The sequence below is a fragment of the Dermacentor albipictus genome, unplaced genomic scaffold (assembly GCF_038994185.2).
Source record: "Dermacentor albipictus isolate Rhodes 1998 colony unplaced genomic scaffold, USDA_Dalb.pri_finalv2 scaffold_38, whole genome shotgun sequence".
NCBI classification, from domain to species: Eukaryota; Metazoa; Arthropoda; class Arachnida; order Ixodida; family Ixodidae; genus Dermacentor; species Dermacentor albipictus.
In genome coordinates, this window is record NW_027225592.1 from 177,293 (window position 1) to 201,436 (window position 24,144).

General features: G+C 44.2%; 1 protein-coding gene across 1 annotated transcript in view; it reads left to right on the plus strand.

Annotated features, from left to right (window-relative positions):
* Positions 1-24,144, plus strand: part of LOC135916947 (uncharacterized) — a 206,052-nt gene that overhangs the window by 176,761 nt on the left and 5,147 nt on the right. Inside the window, exon 3 of the mRNA XM_070529953.1 lies at positions 18,420-18,440. Coding sequence (XP_070386054.1) covers positions 18,420-18,440 — 21 coding nt within the window. The remainder of the gene's footprint in view (positions 1-18,419; positions 18,441-24,144) is intronic.

Genomic DNA, 24,144 nt, shown 5'->3' on the forward strand with positions numbered 1-24,144 from the left:
TTGACACCACGGCACGGGAACGTGCCATGGCTGAAATGGTGTTACCGGCGGTGAAGGGGGTCGATGTCGGACCATGTCGGCATAGGTCGGCGGATGTGTTGCTCGACTTAGGGCTGGTGAGGAGAAGGCTTGCTGCAAGTCCTGGCGCATGATTTCAGCAACAGAAACGACCAGCGACTCTGTAGGAGGAATGCCGAGGGCTCACAGCTCTTCACGCAGGATGTCGCGAATCATGTGCCACCAAGAAGTGTGGTCTACAATGTGAGCTGCGGAGCTGATTGGCGTGTTGTTGGGCTGGCGGTCGAAGTGGCGGCAACGTTGCTGAAGCACCCGCTCGATGACAGTCGCTTTCTTGATGAATTCGTCGACCGTTGTTGTTGGGTTTTGGACAAGACCGGCAAAGCGCGGTTCCTTAATTACCCGCATCAGAAGACGCACTTTGTTTGCCTCGGTCATGTTGGGGTCAGCTCGGCGAAACAGACGGGCCATATCTTCTGCATACATGGCGATGGTTTCGTTGGGTTTCTGTACCCGAGCCTGAATAAGTTGTTGCGCGTAATCTTGCTGGTGCGAGCTTGAGAATGTGTTGAGGAGCTGACGGCGAAAATCGCCCCACGTTTGGAAGCTCGCTTCCCGGTTCGCGTACCGTGTACGAGCGCTGTTTTCTAGCGCGAAATAAGTGTGGGTGAGTTTTTGTTGTTCGTTCCAGCGATTTACCAGAGCGACGCGCTCGTACTGGTGAAGCTGGTCCTCGACATCTTCAAAGGCATCGCCATGGAATATTTCAGGGACGCGAGAGCGTTCGAGAGTCACCTGGGAATGCTAGCCGCCGTCTGTGAAGGAGGGAGAAGCGCCGATGATGTAGTCATGCTGGTGGGAGTTGCCACCGGAAGCGATGTCCTGGTTCAGGCTGAGCAGGCGCCGACTAAAACAGTGCACTGGAGTCGGTACAGGAGGTGGAGCTTCGGAGCTGGGTACGGCGCCAAATAGGAGGTGTCCGCATGGGGTTGCAGACCCCACCATCTCCACCAGTGTCGCAACGTCAACAGTGGTTGTAGAGCAGGTGGCACAGCAGCAGGTCACCATTCTAATTATCAGCGCCTCCGCGACTTCTTCACTGCGCTTATACAAATACGCTCATGCACACTCTCTCGTCTGCTTAAATAGAGTAAAAGCGCGGTAACAGAATGAATTCTAGTGCAAATGATTTCCACGTCTAAGGGTAATGTAGCTGAAGAAGTCGAATTGTGCTATCTGCCGGAGGTGTTTTATAAAATCCTGTTAACTTTGAGAAAACGTTCACTACTTTCTTAACAGTCGCTAGCGTGCACAAGACCCCGACCCTATTGGGACTGGAACCACCCATTTATTAGTGCTAACAGTATGAAGAAGCAAAGGATCTCGGGGAAATCTAAGTACATTTCCAGAATACAGGTATGAGTTTTGTGCTTTTCTGAAAAATGGGAGGTGATAACCATTTTGACTGCTAACCTATGCCGGTAGAGTAGAGTTGGGTCTTCTGTAATAATCAACCCTTTTTCAATAAACAAAGTAATAAAAAATGAATATAAAGGTTGAAAAGAATACCCGTCTGAACCGATTCAGTGTTACTCTTTGCTCTTCGTTACTAGAGATATTATGGGTATAATGTTCTCCTTAGACAAGTATTTACACCATTGTTTATAACTAAGTGATATTCAGGCAGAATGTGGGAAACATTAGCAGTGATGCACAGATAAATTTTAAAGCGTGTTGAATTATTAAAGAAATAATGATAATCACTAATGGTTCGTTTCTTGCCTGTGTAGAAGCGCTAATCTCTCACAAAGATTTCCCCCTGCCCCGAAAAAAACAAAGCTGATAGCAATTCTATATTTGCAGAAAATTTGGGATGTGTTATGGGTGATGTGTGCCAACGGCTTCGCATGTATATTTTAGGAACCACACAGGAAGTTTGTCCAATTATTCTGAAAGAACTCAACGTTTCACAAAGTTGAAATTCTGAGCGAATAAGGGGCACATTAGGCGTGATGCATGGGTAAGGTTTCCAAAGCTTTAATTCATTACAGCCTGTGCAAAAATCTCCTTATTTTTTCACTCTCCAAGGCTTGAGCTAAATCAACGAAAAGCCTTTAATCAAGTGCTCGAAGGTCTTATAAGAGCTGTTACCATGTGTCCCGAGAGAACTCTACGTACCACCGAATTTATATTTGAAGGAAACAGAAAACATGTCAATGAGCATGCGAAGTTAAATGGGCGTTGTTAAATCACAATCATTTTAAACATTGCTTCAGCAGATGCTTGAAAGTGTGAGCAGGCCGTTGTTCGCTGTTTCCCATTGTCTTACAATCTAAAAAAAGCTTAAACCCTTTGGGTTGTATTTTGTCCCCAAACAATAATCGTCATCTGTCTTGCCCGAATCTCCTTTCTTTAATGCTGCGAGCCCTGTACTTCCTAGTCACGAACGGCTTGCGCGTTATCAGCTTGACACAGCATTGTCGACCGGAAAGTAGCGAGTGCCGAGTTTTCAACAGAATAAACGCAAGCAAGGCAGATGAGGATTATTGTTCGGGGACAAGATAAGCCCCAAAGGGTGTAAACGTTTTTTAGAGTGAATAGTAGAATAACTGTGCATGATCACAAGTTCCCATTCACTTAATATGGGCACCATATTAGGCGTCATGTGTGAAAACAAAATTTAATGTTTCTGGCCTAATTACAATTGTTACAGGTAGTTACGGACTAATTGATCGCTTTCTGGCTATTGTCATGCGTTCAACTAAGCGCGATATGTTTACCTGATGACGTGCGCAACAATTCCACTGATCAAGCACGTAAATAAATTGAATAATTAATATTGTAAGCAACAACTACGGGGGCATATTATAACGTAAAATTGAAGCCATCTAGAACGCAAAGCATACCCATTCGCCTACAATCTCGCGCCTTGCAGGAATTGCGAGAAATAGCTTCCGTTTCACTGCGGGTTCCACATAATACTACCAGAGAGCATAGACCCATCCATGTTCGTGCCTCTATTAGCACACATACGCCTCTCCACAGCATGCAAAGTCTCTATGACTGTCATCTTATGCATCTTGATATATATCAAAACATGTTGTCTTCTTTCTGTTCCGAGCTTCGCAGGTTCCCTTGATGACATGTAGTGCTGTATGGCGCAAGGGTCAGTTATGGCCAAAGAACGCTATGACGCATGGGGATAGTGACTATGTATTGCGGATAGCCTAGACAATGAATTCTCATGGTGGATGTGACATGACTGTAAAAGGGCGTAAAGAGCTCGCTGTGAATTGCGTAAAACATGTAGGTACTAAAGTAATGACTTTGAATAGTTAGCGATGTGGGCTGTGGAAACAGGGTTTCGTTAAATACATGATGCTATAAAGCATGAGAGTGACACAAGAACTTCAAAAGAGTTCTTCGATACAAGGGCTGTAAATAATGGGCTAAGAATGCCTGGCCAAACTCCAAGACGATTTGAAGATTAAAAAGTGGTTCACTGCTAAGAAAAAATGCCGGGTGTAGGGGTATGTTTTCGTGATATACAGAAGGGAAATAATTTTTCCTCTTTAATTCTATTGCAGGACATTGGATAAGAACGTGGAGAACTGTGAAACTATCACCACACTTACTACAAGTCAGAGGGTCACTGGCAGTCAAAATGTAAGAGTGAGTACTGTAAGTGTGTCCTATTCTTAATCGACAAAGAAGTGCTTCCATATATCGTGCTGTTTTCCCAGTTATCCCGTTTCCTAGTTTTGGTTTTATCATGTGCAGTTTATTCAATACCTGGGTATTCCACTGTCCTTGCCAGTGTTTCCTTAGCTTACGGCGTAGAAAAGACTTGAGGTCTGTAGAAGCGAGAGGGATGGTTGCATCTGTGTCACTAAAAGTTACTGACGTAGCGCTTTCTTCAGCATCTTCACTGCATTTTAGACCTTTGTGACCAGGTACCCAGAATATGGCAATCATATATGTGGAGCACAATATACTTTACAGCTCACTAACAACTCGGCCCATATGTTTTATTGGATTGAGTAGGACTCTGCCTACACTTAACGAATATCTAAACACAATAACCCCGGCGAGGCGTGTGAGCCGTATGTTTGGATAGCCGAGAGTATAGCTTAGGCTTCCGCTGTGAAGATACTTGTCTGTGCATTTAGTGCACCGGATATTGAACATGAAGGTCCGAGAGCTGCGTAAAAAACTTTTTTGTAGGACTTGGAAGAATCTGTATAGTAATCTGTACAGGAGTACTTCTCCTGAAGTTCATGAAAATGGGATTGCATATGTGCTTCCGATGCACGCTTTGATATTTCTACGAAAGAGATGTCGCAGTGAATGGTCTGCCATTCCCATGGTGGGGGCAGGTGAGTAGGAGCCATTAGTACATTCCCTGGAACTAAAACCTCTGCTTCGTCTGCCAATGCTATTAAACAAAGGTTAAATGGAACCCTAATACCCGCCGTGGTTGCTCAGAGGCTATGGTGTTGGGCTGCTGAACACGAGGTCGCGGGATCGAATCCCGGCCACGGCGGCCGCATCTCGATGGGGGCGAAATGCGAAAACACCCGTGTGCTTAGATTTAGGTGCACGTTAAAGAACCCCAGGTGGTCAAAATTTCCGGAGTCCTCCACTACGGCGTGCCTCATAATCAGAAAGTGGTTTTGGCACGTAAAACCCCAAATATTATTATTATTATTAACCCTAATAGCTGCGCGGTTGTGAAATTTCCTGGCAGTAGACACGTCACAAATAGATTAGTGACATGGATGCTCTACGTCTAATTTAACCTTGAGAGCACAGAAAAAACTTAAATATGTTCTTTGTAAATGTAACGACCATTCATTAAACTCCACATACAGGCTTTCTACTGAACTTGTTGCAAAAGCGCCTAGCCAGGCGTATACCCAAATGGTGAATGGTATCTAGCACCATCAACGCTCTAGGCGCAGCTGAGCTGCATACTATAGCTCTATAGTCGAGGCGGGACCATATAAGGCTTCTGTAAATGCTCAAAGCCACCTCCTGTGACTTCCCCAAGATGTGCGGGACAAGAGCTTCAGTAAAGTCATTGTCTTAAGATACCTCGCTCTCAGATACCTAAGATGAGGGACAAATGCCAGTTTTGAGTCTAAGATAATTTCTAAAAATTTGTGTTCGTGGCTGACAGATAGCAATTTTCCATTAAGATAGATAGCAGGATCAGATATTATACCTTTTTTTTTCGAGAATAGAACGCACGTGCTTTTTGGGGGGTTTAACTTAAATCCATTCTCGTCAGTCCATTTGGACAATTTGTTTAGGCCAAGCTGTAGATGTCACTCACAGGTAGAAATATTGCATTATTTAAACTGTATTCGTACGTCATCCACATACACAGAATGAAATATTGTGCGTGGTATGACCGTACATACGGAATTCATTTTTACAATAATGGGGTGCAGCTCAGCACGCCAACTTGTGCCACATCAGTTTCCTGTGTAACTGGTGGAGATAACACATTACGAACCCTGACACGGAACGTACGGTTAGAGAGGTAGCTTTGAATCCGGCTCAAGAGGTTGCCTCGTACACCCATACCAGCCACATAACGAAGATTTCCAAAATTCCAAGTTGTGCTTTCTCTATATCTAAAAACACCCATTACAAAAACAGCTTGTGCACGAAGGCATCTCGGATATTCGCCTCGATGCGGATATCCGAGATGTTGCTACCCTCCGTAAAAGCGCACTGCAAGGGGTCTAGTATTTTGTTGCTTTCAAGATAATGGATTAGGTGTCTCTTTACCATTTTCTTAAAGAGTTTGCATAGGCACCTAGTCAGAGCTATAGGCCTGTAGCTACTGGCCGAAGTCGGATCCTTGATCTCTCTGAGAAAAGGAATGATGACTGCTTGCTTCCGGGCAGATGGAATATAACTGGCGGAGAGTATGACGTTAAAAAGTTATAGCAGTGTTTTGTGTGCTTCAGCGTGCAAGTATTCGATCATCTCGTAGACTGTTCGATCGTTTCCAGGAGCTGATATTTTGCAACAATTTAGTACAGCCTGCAATTCCACCATGCTAAATGGACGGTTGTAAGGTCCATCTTTATTTACTTTTCGATCCAGAGGCTGCCGCTCCACTTGTCGCTGGTATCTTAGGAATGTATCAGTGTAATGGGATGAACTATAAACGTACGGAAATGTTCCCCTAGAGAATCAGCTTTGTCCTCAATAGTGTCTCTTTGTGTGTTTACTGAGGGTAGAGGATGAGTTTCGCGGCTTTTTATTTGTTTACCTTGTTCCAAGCTTTTCGTTCATCTATATATGAATATATGCTACTGGTGTATTTGCTCCAACTTTCCCGTTTATCACGGTGGCGTGTTCTTCTACCTTGTGACTTTATTTTCTCGAAACTGATCAAGTTCTCCGCAATTGGAGAGCCGCGAAGGTAATTCCAAGCTTTATTTTGATTTCTACGAGCTTCCTTACACTCCGCATTCCACCAGGGAACACCTCGTTTGGAGGGCAATCCATTTGATTCGGAGGGCGATCCATTTGACTGTACTTATGTAAGCGTTCCTTGATGTCGTCCTGGTTGTGGATTAAGCCCCTGAAGTTCCACTGTAATAATGGCGTATCCATAATATATGTGTTTTGTGCTGTGTATCTTAGAGATTAGATTAGATTAGCTCACAAGACCTTTTCAGGCCTAGTGTTACGAGATATTTCTGTCTGTACGGCGCGCTCGAGGGAACAGCGCCGTTCCTTGGGCGTCTGAGACGCTGGAGTTGTGCTCGTATCCATCACCTCCTCTGAAGAGGGGGATACTTCACGCGCAGCGGGCACATTTGCGGGAGTTTTTGCCGATCTGCACGAGCAGTGGCCCTGGGTCCAACAGGCCCGAGGGTCTGGTGGCCCTCCCTTGCGGGGGACGGAACAGCGCTGGCTGTTCCAGTCAGGGGGACTGATGGTGTGACAACCATCACTCACCGTGTGACTTGGGCGGCCACCGAATGATGTAGTGTGGCCACCCGGCGCGCCACATCGGTGTAGGAAGGACTGGACTGATCTTTGGAATAGAAACGCGTATGTGCCTCGGGGAAAGACAGATTTAGTTTCACCTTGAGTTCTATTATTTGTTTTTCTTTTTCCCATGATGGGCAAGATCGCGATTAAGCAGGGTGTTCTCCTTTAGAGTGCCCACAATGGGCTGCTGAACTGCAGTCAGAAGAGTGTTCAATGGAGCTACACTTAGCACAAGTAGCACGCCCTCTGCAGGTTTGTGACCTATGCCTAAAACGCTGACACTTGAAACATCGACGCGGATTTGCAATGTACGATCTGACACAAAGCTTGCAGTAAACGGTCTCAATTGATTCAGGAAGAATTCTGGTTATGAAAGTTCCACAAGGGCCTGTAGACAGCTGTTCGCGAATTGTCGGTTCTGCGAAGCGGTGGTCGCGTCGGTTGTTCCCTGTGGTACCAAGGTGATGCCGCGGCTGAGTGCTGGTGATACTACGGTGTCGGCCTCGGAGGTGGCGGTCAACAGACCACACCGACGTAGCTGGGCTGCCACGTCTGGGCATTTGGCTCGGGAGCCGCAAACGCTTGCTTTATTTCTTGGCGCTCAACTTCAGTCACCGACGCAGCTGTGCATTCATTTGGCTTGGCAGTGAGCTTCTTAATTTCTTCCTGAACAATTTCGCGTGTCAGCCGGCACAAGGAACCTTTGTCTGTGGCCGTAACTGCTGCGGCGCTCGCCGGTTCAGTGCTGGTCAGGTGATGATGCTGGCGGCTGCGTAGGTGTAACGCGTGCTCTATGGCCATCCATTTTTTAATCAATTCATCGACGCTCGTCGGCCGGTTCCGCACAAGACCGGTAAACGGCTGCTCCTTTACGCCGCATGAGGTGACTGAGTTTTTCTCCTCGGGCATATCGGGGTCTGCACGACGACAAAGACGAGCCATGTCCTCAGCGAACATGGCATCAGTTCCATTCGGCTTTTGAATATGTGATTCGAGAATGCGCTACGTGTAGTATCGCCTTTCGGTGCTCCCGAACGTATGGAGGAACTGGACGCGGAACTCATCCCAGCTTGGCCAAATTCTCTCGCGATTTACGAACCACGTAAATCAACCAAGATAGAAATAAAAGTGAGATAGCTTCTGTCCAGCATGCCACTCATTATACTTGAATCAACCAAGATAGAAATAAAAGTGAGATAGCTTCTGTCCAGCATGCCACTCATTATACTTGGTACTCCCCGAGCCAATTTTTTGCATCCTCGTAGGCATTGCAGTGGAAGCTCGCACGAGATCGTGGAGACGAACCAGTCACCTGTGCAGGGCCTGGGTCTACCATGGCTTGGGCACTCGTGGTTACAGGCAGACTCCCTGGTAGGGGACCAAATTCTGGGCTTAGGCCTAGTAGGCGCCGGTTGGCGTGCTGAACGGGTGTTTCGACATGCGGAAAACGTCCTGGGCTTGATGCGGGGCTGTTGACAGGCCTCCAAAACATTTACCTAGTGCATCCACCAGTGTCACAATTCACAAGCAGCAGGAACTGATAAAACAGGGCAGGACACTTTACCTATAGGCAAACTTAAAAAACGATCGCGCATAGTCCTCGTCTTCTCTTCTGCAGCACCTCGTCTTCTCTTCGCGCCACATACTGGACGTGGCAATATCTACAGAGATTCCACAGCTACTTTATATCTCCGCAAAAAAAGTAGGAAGATACCTATAAAGGAAAGGGTCAGACAAGGAGACAGAATCTCTGCAACGCTATTCACTGCGTTCTTGTAGGAGGTATTTCAGCTAATAAACTGGGAAGGCTCAGGAGTAAGGATCAATGGCCAATATCTTAGCAATCTTCGGTTTGCCGATGGCATTGTCCTATTTGGCAACACTGGAAACAACTTACAACAAATGATTGAGTACCTGAACAGAGAGAGTGTAAGAGTGGGGTTGAGGATCTTATGCAGAAGACGAAGACAATGATTAATAGCCGGGCAAGGGAACAAGAGTTCAGGATCCCCATTCACCCTCTAGAATCTGTGAAAGAGTATGTTTACCTCGGTCAATTACTCACAGGGAATCGTGATGGTGAGAAGAAAATTTACAGAAGAATAAAAATGGGTTAGAGCGCATACGACTGACATTGTGAGCTCGGGACTGGAAGCTTACAATTAACATTTATAGAAAGGTGTACATTCAGTGCATTTTACCGGGATTGACATATAGGACAAAAACTTGGAGACTTACAAAGAAGTTTCAGAACACGTTAAGGACTGCGCAAAGAGTGATGGAACGAAGAGCGCTAAGCTTAACGTTAAGGTACAGGAAGAGAGCTGTTTGGATCAGAACAAATGGGTATATCTGATATTATCATTACCATTATTAGAAAGAAATGGAGCTGGGCAGTTCATGTAATTTGTAGTAGAGATAACCGGTGGACCGTTAGGGTTACAGAATGGATGCCAAGAGAAGGGAAGCGCAGTCGAGGATGGAAGAAGATTAGGGTGGACGATACAATTAGGAAATTCGCGAGTGCTAGTTGAAATCGGTTGGCGCAGGACAGGGATAATTGGAGATCGCAGGGAGAGGCTTTCGTCTTGCAGTGGAAATAAAATAGGCTGATAATGATGATGGCGATGATGGTCCCCTCTCAAACTCTTGTCAACTCAGGTGACGCTCAACGTTCAGTAATAGGTCCGCTTTTATGTGTAATATAAATTAATAACATAGCATTAAATATTAATTCTACAGATCGCCTTTCGGCCGACGATTCTGTATTTTACAATGAGATAGCTAACCCTATCGACGTATTAACTCTGAAATCTGAGCTTAATAAACAAACAAAATGGTGCTGCAAATGGCAGATGCAAATTAATAAAGGAAAGACCAACCACTTGAAGCTCACTGTTATTCATTTATTCATATTTATTTATTCATATTGCCCACGGCGCCTAAGTGGCATTACAGGGGGGGGGGTACATGCATATACCGAGGGTTGATCCAGAAATGAGGTTCCCAAAGAACTCCAGCCACACGGGAAGGTGTGAGGCTAAATCCGGCAACATTGGTGCGCGCGGCTGTTCTCCCACTCTCGATTTCCCCCGGCCGCGCTTCGCTGTGCCGCTCAATCTTGGCTTAGCAGCCATCCGATATGAAGGTTGCCATTGTCGATTCTGCCAAGGGCGACATTTGTCCCTTAATTTGCTTTTGGCAGGCCAAAGGAACTCCACCCGAGGTCATTCATCGTCAGTTGACAGAGGTATATGGCGACAAGTTTATGTCTGTTCAACACGTCCGAAAGTGGCGCAGGGAGTTTAGTGCCGGTCGGAAGGAAGTCCACTATGAAGAACGGAGTGGAAGACCGTCAGCTTCGGATGTGTTTGTCGAGGTGGTCGAACGTCAAGTGCTTCAAAACACGAGGATCACCGACCGTGAACTTCTTACTCAGATACCTGGGAGTCCTTACGGTGCAGTGGAAAGAGCTCTGACTGAAAATTAGGGCATCAAAAGTGTTGTGCTCGATGGGTACCGCGGCTATTGACATCAGACCACAAGGAGAAACGCCTTGACTGTGCTCGCCAGTTTCTTCAAAAGTGTCAACATGATAAGGAATGATTGTAGGACTCCATTATTACGGGAGGCGAAACCTGGGTGAATCCAAACAGTGGTGTCACACAGACTGATCAGTCGCAAAGAAGTTCAAAGAAACTCTTTCTGCAGGCAAAGTCATGGCAAGTGTATTTTTTTGTCATAAGGGGATGCTGCTGATCTATTTCATGGAACGTGGCACAACAGTCAACTCAGACAGTTATCGCTCAACACTAAGAAAACTCAGGCGAGCTATCTAGAACCGCCGTCGAGGAGGACTGGCAACTAGGGTGTGGTGGTGCTTCACGGCAACGCCCGCCCTCACGTCTCCCGTCAAACCCAAGAACTTTTGACAAACTTTGGGTGGACAGTCATGGCCCACCCACCGTACAGTCAGGCCTCGCGCCTTGTGATTAACACTTGTTCCCCAAGTTAAAGGAATATTTGAGTGACCAACGCTTCCGGAGCGACGGTAGTCAAGGAAGAGGAGAAACGCTTTCTCAACGGGTTGGTGGTGGAATACAAATTGGAACGGCGTCTACAAGAATGCGTAGAAAAAGATGGCGATTATGTAGAAAAATAGAGCAAAGTTTCATATTATTAATGATGTAAAATTCTCTGAGAAACAATGCTGTCTGTTCCTAAAGTTAATGGGAACCTTATTTCTGGGCAACCCTCGTATAACGAACATGGAAGCAGGATACAGGAAATGTTTGAGCATGGCATATAGATAAGAGGTTAGTATTAGATCTCAATGCAAAAGAAGCGAGCGTAGACATTCAAAGCACCGCAGCCACGTTGACATTATCAGCAATGTGCACAACGGCTGATGGTAGACGATTCCAGTCACGGATCGTTTGGGGGAAAATTAATTTCTGAGCAGTCCAGTTCAGCTCTTTTATTCGCGTATCTTGTGCGCATGGTCCAAACGGTTCTATACATAATGAGATCGTAGAATGTACCTATCACGGTCTTTGTCTGTCCTAGAATTAGAGATGGTGTGGAAGAACTTTAGTCGCAATTGTTTCCTTGATTCTTGGAGCAGCTCCTACCCTAATGTCTGCTTTGCAGCAGTCATGCTAAGTTGTCTGCTGTAATTCTCTAAAACATATCGAGCTTCGAGATCTTGTACTTTCTCAATTTTATCAAATTAAAGTTCTTTGTCTGTAATTAAAGTTGTTTGTCTGTCTGTCTGTCAATTTTATCATTGTCAGTGTTTGTTGAAGGATATCATAGTGTACAACCGTATTCTAGAATAGACCACACATATGTTTTACAAAACAGATCACGAGCTTGTTTCAGAAAGATCTTGGTATTCCGTCGCAAGAAACCCAACATTTTACATGCTTTTGCCGTGATGTGGTACGCGATAGTGTGAAGACTTGGACCATCTAAGAATATATTCCTAAATACTTGAATTCTAGAACGCTGCCGAAGCAAAATTCATTTATTTAGTAGGTCGTGCTCTGTACCATTTTTTCTTTCTTGTGAAATACATGTGAACCGTTTTCTGTGTGTTGAATTGCATGTTCCCTGTTTTGCACCATGTATATATTCAATCCAAATCCTTTCGAAATTTTTACCACCATCTCAACAGCTTATTTCGCGGTACACAGCACAGCCATCAGCGAATAATCTCGTTGTTGACAGAACATTTAGAGACAAATCATTTATATTAATTTAAAATTACAAAAGGCCCAGTAGCGACCCCTGTGGTACGCCGGAGTTTACGTCAATGACATCCGATGTCGCTCCATTCGCCACTACGTATTGTGATCGCAGTGTAACGTACTCCTTTATACAAGCGATTACTTCAGGATTAATGTTAAAGCAATGCCGTTTGTAAGCTAATAAATTATGATCCAGAACGTCAAATGCACCTTCGAAGTCAATAAACACAGAATCCACACAACTTCCTCGATCCAGCACTTCACACACATCGTGAACAAATTCACTTAATTGCGTGACACAAGATACACCATGCCTAAAACGATGTTGTTTAGGGTCTATCAGCGAATTAGCATTAATATGAATCATAATGCAGTGTATCAAATGTGTTCCAAAGTTTTACACAATATGCTTGTTAGTAATACGCGCCTATAATTGGGTGCATGTTGCCGGGGCCTCCGATTTATGAACGGGCACAACACAGGCCTGTTTCCATTTATTGGAAAGGCAGCATGTGAGTAGTCATTTCGCCTACAGCACTCTTAAATATGGAGAAATTAACTGCGCGCACGACTTCAGGAGGCCGCGTAACAATTCATCCGGGCCTGCTGCTTTGGAGGATTCCAACCGTTCTAGCAGTACTCTAATGCCACATTCATCAATCACTATGCCTTCTATCTCTTATATGTTGATATCTTTAGGGTAAGCTGGTAGCTCCTTCGATACTTTTCAGAAAAAAAGCCATGCAAGGAAGCTAATAAAGAAATTGGCTTTATTAAGGTGATCTGTTATTTCGCCATTTAGCTCAAGTGGTGGAATAGAAACGCTATCTTTGACGTTACGTTTGACATACTTCCAGAACTCCTTCGAGAGTATTTGCAACCATGTGTTAAAAGGCTCAAAAAAGATCCGCATTGCTTCTCTGGTTTTCTTTTTCAATTCCTTAGTAATAGCGCGAAGTCTTTCTTTCAATCAGGAAGTTTCTTTTTTCTTGAACTTAGCGTATATTCTTTGCCTTTTATTACCACAAAACGTAATGTTGTATCAGACCAGGACTTACTTCTGGAACCCCAGGCCGTATGAACACATGATGGTACACATTGGTCCCTTAGTTAAAAAAATTTTGTTTTAAATAATACCCGTAAATCGTTCACACTGGAAGTTTCTGGAAGAAATTCAAACTCTGTTAAATATTATTGTAGCGCAGAAACTATACCCGTAACATCGGCTTGCGCGTAATTGTACATCTTTCAGTAGGTATTGAATTTTTCTTTGACAAAGGTTATGTTTATTTCATTTCGTACCACTTCATGTTGACTTAGACCAGGAAATACCGAAGTCGAGATCACCCAATCAGGCCGATTTCTTTAGAATAAGGCCAAAAGGTTACTTTTTTACTTTTCCTTGTTCGATGAGTTACCATTTGTGTTAGGTGAAGCGTTTCTACTATATTCATCATTTCTTTTGATCGCTCCGAAAGGTGAGAAGCTTGACAAACTTGCTGTCTATAACTGAATGTGGGAAAATTAATATACCCACCAATAATGAACTAGTGTGTTCGGACTGTCTCTATTGTCTTCGCCAATTCAAGCATAATATCAATTGAGCTGTTGGGAGGCATATAAAACGAGATGACAGTTGCTGCCGTGTCATTTCGCAGTCTTATGTGACACCACACATCTTCACGCAACGCACCACCAATATGAAGCCTAGAAGAGGAAATACTGCTTTTAACTATTACAAAAGACCCTCCTCCATGACTGTTCTAGTCAGAAAGACGTGTAACCACATGGAAAAACTTCGTCATCTGCGACATCGTAATCAAGCCACGATTCAGTGCCAAGAGCTGCAATCGGTTTTGTTCTGCAAACGAGGCTGTGAAATTCATCCGTCTAATTTTTTACGCTGCGGATATTTACACTCAGGAAACTGATTTTTTGGTAAGCACTTACTGCGAATCAAGTGCTTTGGCAAACATGCCCGGCCGCTTCACCATAGACGTACATTTGATCATTTACAAAAAGAGCATCATATTTCATTGCCACACGGGCTGCATAAGCGCGTTTATTATTCCCAAATTCCCACAGTAGCGATCTTCTCCGCACTGCTTCAAAAAAATCTTCAGAGATACTGATTGCAGTTCCTTTAAGTTTTTTTTGCGTTGGTCAGGATCAGATGTTTTTCTTAAAAGATGGGAAGTTTACAATAAGGGGACGTGTCTTGCCAGTACGATACCTACCAAGACGGTGCGCTTTTTTGATTTCAACGTCATTTAGCCCCGACCAACGAAGGAATTCTTGTACATTTTTTTAGAGGCGGCAAGGAATGCTTTGCGTTCACTGGTCCATCGTGAAATATCAGATTAGATCGCCTACTTCGGTTCTCGAAGTCGTCAATTTTAATGAATAGATTTTGGCTATGTTTTCTGTGTTCTCATATTTCTTTCTGTACGCCGTGACAGTTCCTATTGAAGCCGTTTTTTTTTTTGTGATGCCTCTGAAATATGTACTTTTAAGCTCGGGAGCTCCACTAATCCATGTTCGAATGATTCACTCCCAGTTTCTTTGTCGTACATAGCAACTATATGTGATTACAGATTATATCAGATTATATCAGGTTACATCGCCTATTGCGGTTCTCCAAGTCGTCAATTTTACTGAATAGAGTTTTGACCATGTTTTCTGCATTCTCATATTTCTTTCTGTACGCCGTGACAGTTCCTCTTGAAGCCGTTTTCTGTTGCGATGCCTCTGAAATATAGAGTTTTAAGCTCGGAAGCTCCGCTAATCCATGTTCCAATGATTCACTCCCAGTTTCTTTGTCGTCCATAGCAACTCTATGCGCTGTTATTTCCACGGAATCCAGCTTTGCCTTTATCGCTGCCTGTCCTTCTAGAAGTAATTTAAGATTTTCTTCAGAAAAGGGCTTGGGATTCAACTCTACGTCTCCATATAGCAATAATAAGAGAAAGTGGATTGCGTGTCTACGAATTACAAGATTTACAGCAGCATTTACGGCATTGGGTGGAAACGGCTTTACAAACCCACAGCATTCCTTTGTGTGCTTACCAACCTGCATCAGAAGAATGATACACGTGAAAGGCACTGCCATGATTGTGCCGCTTCAATGCCCTGACGCTGTACTGAAGCTCGTGTCCTTACGTACCCAGTACACAAGGCACCTGTCCTCCCAAGGTTCGCAGAGCGGCATCAGACATGGGTTAGAAGTGGCAGCCGGGCACATGCCGTAGTTGAACTACGCTGGTTGCTCCGACTTTTCTACGAAGGGTGGTGTCGCCACAGCTGTAGAGCATGCAGTGAATTCCCTGCTGTTGCCACGCTGCTCTTGCGCAGTACTGTCATTCATAGAATGCATCAGAAGAATTATACACCTAGAAGGGCACCACCATGATTGTGCTGTCTTAAGGTCTGAACCAAATACTGACATAATAAATGATAGCATAGTAGACTCGGTAACATTGTTTAAATACGTCGGCATCCTAATAAACACTAGTTTAACATGAAATGATCATGTCGAGTATATTACATTTAAAGCGCAAAAGTAACTGGGATTTCTGAAGCGACGCTTATATTTGGCAGACAAGGACACCCGGCGTGAAGCGTACAATTTTCTCGTGTGTATTTCCCAGGAATATGCATCAGTACTTTGCCATCACTACCAGATCACCTTTACAAATCTAATCGAAGCTCTCCAGAATGAACCAGTGCGTTTCGTCTGGTCACCCTCCTCGCGATTTCGAAGCGTTTCACCTGTCAAGGAAGCGCTCAACATGCCGCCACTCGCAATGCGTCGAACATTCGGTAGATTATCTTTTTTTTCACACATTGCATTACAGCAACACATAATTTGCCCAGTCGCATATTTTACCGCCGCCTCATACTTTGCATCACATCGACCATGCCTGCAAAGTTAACCCTATATTTGCCTGGACGGAAAAGTACAAGAATTCCCCTTTAACCTTGTCAATGAAAGAATGGATTGAGTTACCCTCCGGAATCGCCACGGTAACAGTCTTCTTTATGTCATTCAGCATTGATAATGTTTCTAGAATCATGGCATTTTCAGTAACAAACTTTTGCCTTCAAGAGCACTTACTCGCATCCGCTGTTTTGTTCTGTGTGTGTTGATTGTTCATTTTTGTAATAATATTTATCCACTTGCTCTGTTTTACGGCTTGCTGTACCAAAGTGTTGTATTAACCACCTGCAATGCTCTTTCGATTATGAAGATTGGGCTCTACTTTAATAAATAAAAAAATATGGGGCTTCTCTGCCGGAGATCCTGTGTTCGAATCCTGCCATCGGACAATTTTATTAGCGTTTTTTTAGTATTCGTAACATAATAGTCTTTTGAAAATGATGAGTTTACAAAGTCATCAAACCGTTTAAAGCCAGAAGGATAAAGTTTAAGCAAATCCATGCACAAGGACTCATTCCAATACTGGCTACAGCCCTGCTTGCAGCTCCCATAGACAGTAGCGCCACAGTTACCTCTAGTGATTGCATGCAACTCTGCGGTGCTGCCATCTCAGTTGCATGCCAAGGATGCGTAATATTGGCAAAACATCCTCGCTTGTGTTTGCTGACAAACTGCTAAGGGCATGAAACCTGCGGAGCACCCGAATATCGCAAGCATAAACAAAAAAAAATGTCAGTGTACATGCATAATTTACAAATTACGCGTTGGAGCTGCCGGAGATCAAAGGAGCCATATAAAAGCGTAGCATCACAGTGCCCTTCACCTGCTTCTACCGGAACGGCATCGTCGCTTGCGTTGATGATGATGATTTATTGGCATCTACTTTGAAACGGGGCAGCGACAAATAGTCAGCTAGCCTGCTTCAGTTAATCAGGTGCACCATGCTTGTTTTTTTTCATTCTAGCATTTTATACAGATCTCCTTGCCCCTTCTTTCCATCCTCAAGACTACTTTATCTACCTTGTGCCACTGCCTATGCGTGTAACTGATCCGGTCACACCAATCTCTTCCCTGCCTTTTTTCCACCAATACTCAAAACTTATCTTGCTTATCCGGACTATAACCGGTTGATGCTTCCGTTGATTTTAAATCAAAGCGCTTCTGGCTAGTATACGTTGCCTATACCTGCGTACACCAACAACGTACACCCGTATACGGGTCTCACTGGGTGAATAGAATCCCTTCGCATTCCATTAGGATGTGCTGAGTGGTCTCCGGATTTTCGCTGCAGCATACACATGCCTCGTCTAATTCCGAATATTTACTCCGGTAAATTTTTGTACTTAGGCAACCAGCTCGAGCCTTAAATAGCGAGGCACTTTCCTTCGTGTTATCGTACCCATTTCCCGTTCTAATTTCTTTCTTGTGATTGTTATAAATCTTCGTGCACTTCTTTGTTTAAATTCCTTGCATCTAACTTACTGCCTCTTTCTCCCACTTTTCTTTTGGTGACGCCTGGCTGTATACACTTTCAATTAGCATCTACTTAGTTATCCATCGTGTTTGCTTAGTGGCTATGGTGTTGGGCCGCTACGCACGAGGCCGTTGTTTTGAATCCCGGACCCGGCGGTCGCATATTAATGGGGGCGAAATGCTAAAACACCGGTGTAGCTAGATTTAGGTGCCCGTTAAAGAACCCCAGGTGGTCCAAATTTCCGGAGTCTCCCACTAAGGCGTGCCTCATATTGAAATTATTATTTTGGCACGCTAAGAACCTGAGCTTTTTAATCTACTTGCTTGCGAACATTCTTTACTTCTACCTGCATTTTGTATTCACCCTTTGAGGTACAGATACTTGTGTACTCTAGCAGTCCATTTATGTTCATCCGTTTTCTTGAGTCTTTCATTCAAAATAATTTTGCTTTGTGCTTGGAATTCAGAAGAGGCCCAACCCTGGTCACCCTGTACTGTCTCCTATGTGGTTTTCCCTTGGGCTCCCCAAGCCAACCGGCCAACCAAGTTTTGGTTAACTTCAAACTCCAACGAGATATTCGATTTTAAGCACAGAATGGCATTTGCGAACGTTAGTGCTGGCACCATTACTCCTCTCCAGATTACACATACCACATCACATTTACTGTAGCCTCAAAGTGCTCTATGTTTCATTGTTGCTACATACCAGCTCTTTTTATTTTCAGATTATCTTGGTACGCGCTTGAGTAAGTATTTCCGTCGTTTGTAGATACGAACCGGTATTTAAATTGCTTGACAATGACTATGATCTGCTGTTTAATTGATACGACATAATTCGTCGTCTCTTCATTGAAAGTCCTAATTCGTGATTTATGTGTGCTAAACATGAGTTCTAGATATGTCGCTGTGTTGCCACACATATTGGCAAGTTTTCTTTAAGTATCCTGCATTGTCCGCTATTAGCACTATCTTGTCTGCATACATCGTCCCGGGGACATTCTTTTGCAGCCTTTGCCCATTACGACTGTAAGATACATCAAACCAAAATAACTGATTTTCATTCGTATTCCTATGCTCTTAGCATAAAGCGCGGACCATTATGGAGACAAAGGACATCCTTGCTTCAGTGCGTGATGAATTTCCAGCACTTCATTGCGTTTCCTGCCTTCCCGTACAATTTGTACTCGTTTGCATCTATGTTTCCCGCAGCAGCTTCAGGGAATCATCATCCATGTTTTTGAGCTTGAGAATATCCCTTAATTCCTTGTCTGTGTTGTCGTAGGCACCCTTAATATTTATAAATGCTATCCATAAGGTCTATTTCGAGCTATTGAAATATCTAGCCAATGGTGTGAACCAATTCTGTAGTTCAGCTAGTACATATTTTTCTCCGCCCACTTCAACAGTTCTTATTTTATCGATTATATTGTCATTATACATATCACCAGCGCTACTGTAACTGGCCTGGACGAGCTCATCCTAGCCTTATCACCTTTGCCTGTGTAGGTGAGGCTCATCTTCCTTTCACGCGATCCAACCAGAATCGCCTTCATTTTTATCACTTGCTCAATGCCATTAGTGGGCAGTTATTTCTAACTAATGGTAATAGTGAGCAAATACTGCAAGGCCTAATACCTTGGAAAATGAATGAAATTGTGTCTTCTTGTCTGACGCCTAGCTTTATAAGTATAGTCTGACTTTTCTGGTGGAGAGTTAGATTAGCTGTGGAATCTTTGTATATATTTGCCAAGACATTTACGTAAGCCTCCTCTACTATTTGATTACGTAGTGCCTCTATGACTGCTAGTATCTCTACTGAATCAAATGCCTTTTCGTAATCTATGAAAGCCATGTAGAGAGGCTGACTCTTCTGTGCAAGTTTCTCGATTGCCTGATCGATAACATGGATGTGATTCATTGTACAGTATCCCTTCCTGACGCCAGCCTGTTCCCTTGGTTCACTGAAGTTAAATTTTGGCCTTATTCAATTAGAAATTATTTTCGTGAAGATTTTATGCAATACTGTAAGTAAGCTAACTGGCGTATAAGTTTTCAATTCTTTAACGTCTTTTTGTGCATTAGTATAATGCTGGCATTCTTCCATTTCTCTGGGACCCTTGAAGTCGTGAGACATTTCGTAAAAAAGGCCGCAAGCTTTTTAAGCGGGATGTCCCCTCCATATTTGGCTAACTCGAATGTTATTCCACGTTCACCTGCCGTCTTTCCTCGTTTCATGTCTTCTAAGGCCCTTCTAACTTCATCGTTAGATATGGAAGGGCCCTCTGTTCATTACTACTTTCAAGGGAGGTGCCCGGCTGCTCTGGGTATTGTACAGAGGAGTATAGATTTCTTCTGCTGCTTTTACTATGTCTTCGAAATTGCCGATGATATTGCTGTGCTTATCTTTTAGTTTATGCATCTTAGTTTGTCCTATGCCAAGTTTTCTTCTCACTAATGTTATGTTCAGTCCATTTATTACTGCTTGCTCAGTCTTTCTTACGTTAAAATTTCGTATATCCTTTCTTTTCTCCTTCTTGATCACTTTTGACAATTCCGCGAAATCTCTCTGGTCTCTGGAGTTGAACTGTTTCATTCTATGTCATTTCTTTATTAGATCCGTCATTGCTGTGGAGAGCTTACCTACTGGTTGCCTTGGTGTATGGTTCCCGTTTCAAGTTTGCTTCTGAAGGCAGCATACTTACGGTTTCATTTATTACCTCTATGTCATCTACATCTACATCTTGCTGTTCTAAGGCTGCATACTTGTTTGCAAGTATCAGCCTTAATTGGTCAGCTTTTATCCTTACTGCGTCTACGTTGGCCTGTTCTTCTTGGCCTATTTAACTCTTTCCATCTTCAAATTCAGGTGAATCGTAGAGCTCACTAGCCTATGATCATTGCACTTTACCCTGCCCAACACTTCTACATCCTGCACCATGCTGGGAATGGTAGAAAGTATATAATTGATTTCATTTTTTGTTTGACCAAGCAGGGCTTTTCCAGGTCGAATTCTTGTTGCTACCCTTTCTGAAAAAAGGTGTTCATTATTCTCAGCTTATTTCTTTCTGCGAATTCTACCAGCATCTCTCCTCTAGCGTTTCTAGAATTGACACTGTAGTTGCCAATTGCCTCTTCACCCGCATGCTTTTCCGCACTTTTGCATTGAAGTCGCCCAATAATACAGTATACTGAGTTTGTTCTTTTTTCATGGCTAATTCCACATCTTCATAAAACTGTTCTACTTGATCATCATCATGACTGGAGGTTGGAGCGTAGGCTTGTAACACCTTTAATATATACCTCTTATTAGGCTTCATTACGAAAACTGCTACCCTGTAACTATAGCTGTTAATTCGCCAATGTTGCGGGCTATGTCCTTATCGATTAGGAGTCCTACCTCGTATTGCTCCTTGTCTGGTAGTCCTCTATATTAGAGGACATGTCCATCATAGTCAGCACTCTATAAGCTTCACTAGTTCTTCTAAACTCACTAAGGCCATTGGTATCCCAAACAATACCTGATAGTTCCTCAAAGAGTACGGCTTACTTAGCCTCACTCAAAAGAGTTCGGGTGTTAAAGGTTGCAAGGGTCAATTCGCATTGATGGCGTGCCCGGGTTCAGAGATTCGTAGCACCCTCTGCTGCGTTATAGGCCTCACTGCCGCCTTCGTCATGTGCTCCGCAGCCACTGGAGACTGGAGGCCATGGGTTAATTGCAGGACTCATGAGGAGCGTAGTGGGCGAATACTGCACCAGGGAGGCCTATTCCTGTTCTGTTGAGCGAGTGTCTTGTTGAAGCTTTGTAGGCCTTCCTAATTGGGTTGTACCGGGATTAATATAGCCCCACTGGCTCTCGGTGTTTTAGCCGGCGTCAGGTGCCAGTCCAAGTCTGAAGATGGAATACTGGAATAAATAAAATGGGTTGAAAGCTTTTTCTTCAACCTAAATTGACGAGAATCACGCAGGTCGCCTTAAGAAGGCAAATCTCCCTCTTCGTTGCGGCACTGTCCATGAACCACTATGTTTCGAACAGTTGAGCTTGGATAAAATTTTTGCTACAAGGAATACTTACAGGCACCTTGCACTGGGAACTTGGTGAGGCAGCTGTCGCTTATTGTACTAGTGCAATGGACACCATTCGACGGGGTCGGGGAAGTAAAAAATTAAATTATGGGGTTTTACGTGCTAAAACAACTTCCTGATTACGAGGCATGCCCTAGTGGGGGACTCAGGAAATTTGGACCACCTGGGGTTCTTTAACATGCACCTAAATCTAAGTACACGTGTGTTTTCGCCCCCATCGAAATGCGACCGCAGTGGCCGGGATTCAATCCCGCGACCTCGTGCTTAGCAGCCCAACACCATAGCCACTAAGCAACCACGGCGGGTATGGATGCGGAAGAAACGCTCTTAGTGAGAAAGGATGCGCCCGTGCGTCGTACCTTGCATGTGTGTTACGCGCCGAGCTTTGCGCAACCTGATCCCAACGTTGGAAATGCTTTTGCTGCCGCAATCTATCGCAACCCTACTCATAGCCATCAGATCACGGTCCGCGTAGTTTAACCGTTTAACCTCCAGAGCCTGATGTTGACTACTCTTACCTTAAGATATGTATCGAAAATGCCGTTGTGGAGAGAAAATCGCGTATTTCTACTTTAGCATTCACCTCTGAATAGGCTGCCTGTTATGGCGCTGCTGTTTTCCACAGAAAGCTTGAGAGCAATGCACCTCTGTCATGTCCTCCCTTCTTCTGGCCCCGTATGTTTCCTTGCTTTCTGATCTTTGCACAGGCGTGTCCACACCAGCCCTCGATGACCACGAGCGCAGGCTAGCGCAGTGGCCGCCCGCGACAACTGTAGGCGACGTTTGGTAAGCCGACATAAAATGCTCAAAGGCACCGGCAACAAATATATACAGAAGAATTGTAATTAATGTTATGTTTAACCAATAAATGTCTTTTAATTTATTGATACACGAAGTTGAAAAAATGTAAAGAGATCTGTAGCTCTTAATTTTAACTCAGTTTAATGGCCCTAGCAACGTCCAGGAGAGCATTAGTCATTTAAACCGAAGCAGTTTAGCCACCTTTTTCCGCAGATGACAGCTCCGTTGGGTCACTGAACTTATAGAACTACCATGCGCCTACATTTGGACGCTTATTCATAGAAATGATTTAACAGGAAATATAAAATATGGCGCCTGTATTGATAGCGTTTTATATAAAACCATTCTATTCAAGTCTGCGTCAACGTTCGCGTATGATGCTAGTTTTCAGTTATCTTACTGCAATTAGCATTATTTCCCTACTTCAGGCAATTTGAGTCTATCTGTCTATCTAGCTTCTTAAGGTAACTCAGTTGCTCTCTAATAGCTTAAGCCATGAGATATGTGCTCGTGGTCTCCATGCCGGCGTAGTCGTTGAGTCATCGTCGATCCAGCTCCGTTATGCCACTCTCGTCATGCCGTCATCATCACGTCATCAAACAGTCGTTCTGACGCCATCGTCTTCACCCCATTGCCCTCATACCGCTGTCCTGCCATCGTCGTATTTGCGTCGTCGCACAGTCTTCGTTGTGCATTCGTTGCCATAGCAGTATGGTCGTCGACAGATAGATTGATGGACTCAGATTGCCTGCAGTAGGGAAATAATGCTAATGACATTACCATAAGTGAAAACTAGTATCGTACGCGAACGTTCACGCAAACTTGAATAGAGTGGTTTTATGTAGAACGCTATCAATGCAATGGGCGCTATCCGTTGGGGTCGTTGTATCGTCGTCATTCCAAAGTTTTCATCGGACTCATATCATGCCTTCTTCGTTATACAGTAGTCGTCGTCACCCGTCGCCAGAGCTTAGCTGCTATGGTGTCGCACTGCCATAGGCACTAGGTCGCGGGATGAGGTCATGGCTACGGTGGCCGCATTCCCATGGGGGCGATATTCAAAAATGCTTGTGTCCCGTGCATTGGGGTCACGTCAAAGAACCCCAGGTGGTGAAAGTTAATCTGGAGCCCTCCACTACGGCGTGCCTCATAATCAGATCGTGGTTTTGGCACGTAAAACCACAGTTTTATTTTAATTTTAGTCGTAGTCACGCTGTCAATGCGCAATTGTCGTCATCTGATAAACATTATGCCAATGTCGTCATGACATCATCAGATACAAGATTTCTCCCGTCACAACATCGACCGGTTCAGAGCTTGTTGCCCTCCGAGGCGCCATTGAAATAGAGAGAGGAAAGGCAGGAAGGTCAACCGGATGTGAGTTTCCGGTTTGCGAGGCGCCATTTATTCCATTAACAACAAACCGGCTGATTGGTGGCCTATATTCTGCGACTCAAAGGTTGTCCTACGATGGCTTTTATCAGCTCTTCATCGCAGGTTCTGTGAAGAACGCTTGTCAGAAATACGAAAAAAGCACCATCATATATGATCGCGAAAGGACACGAC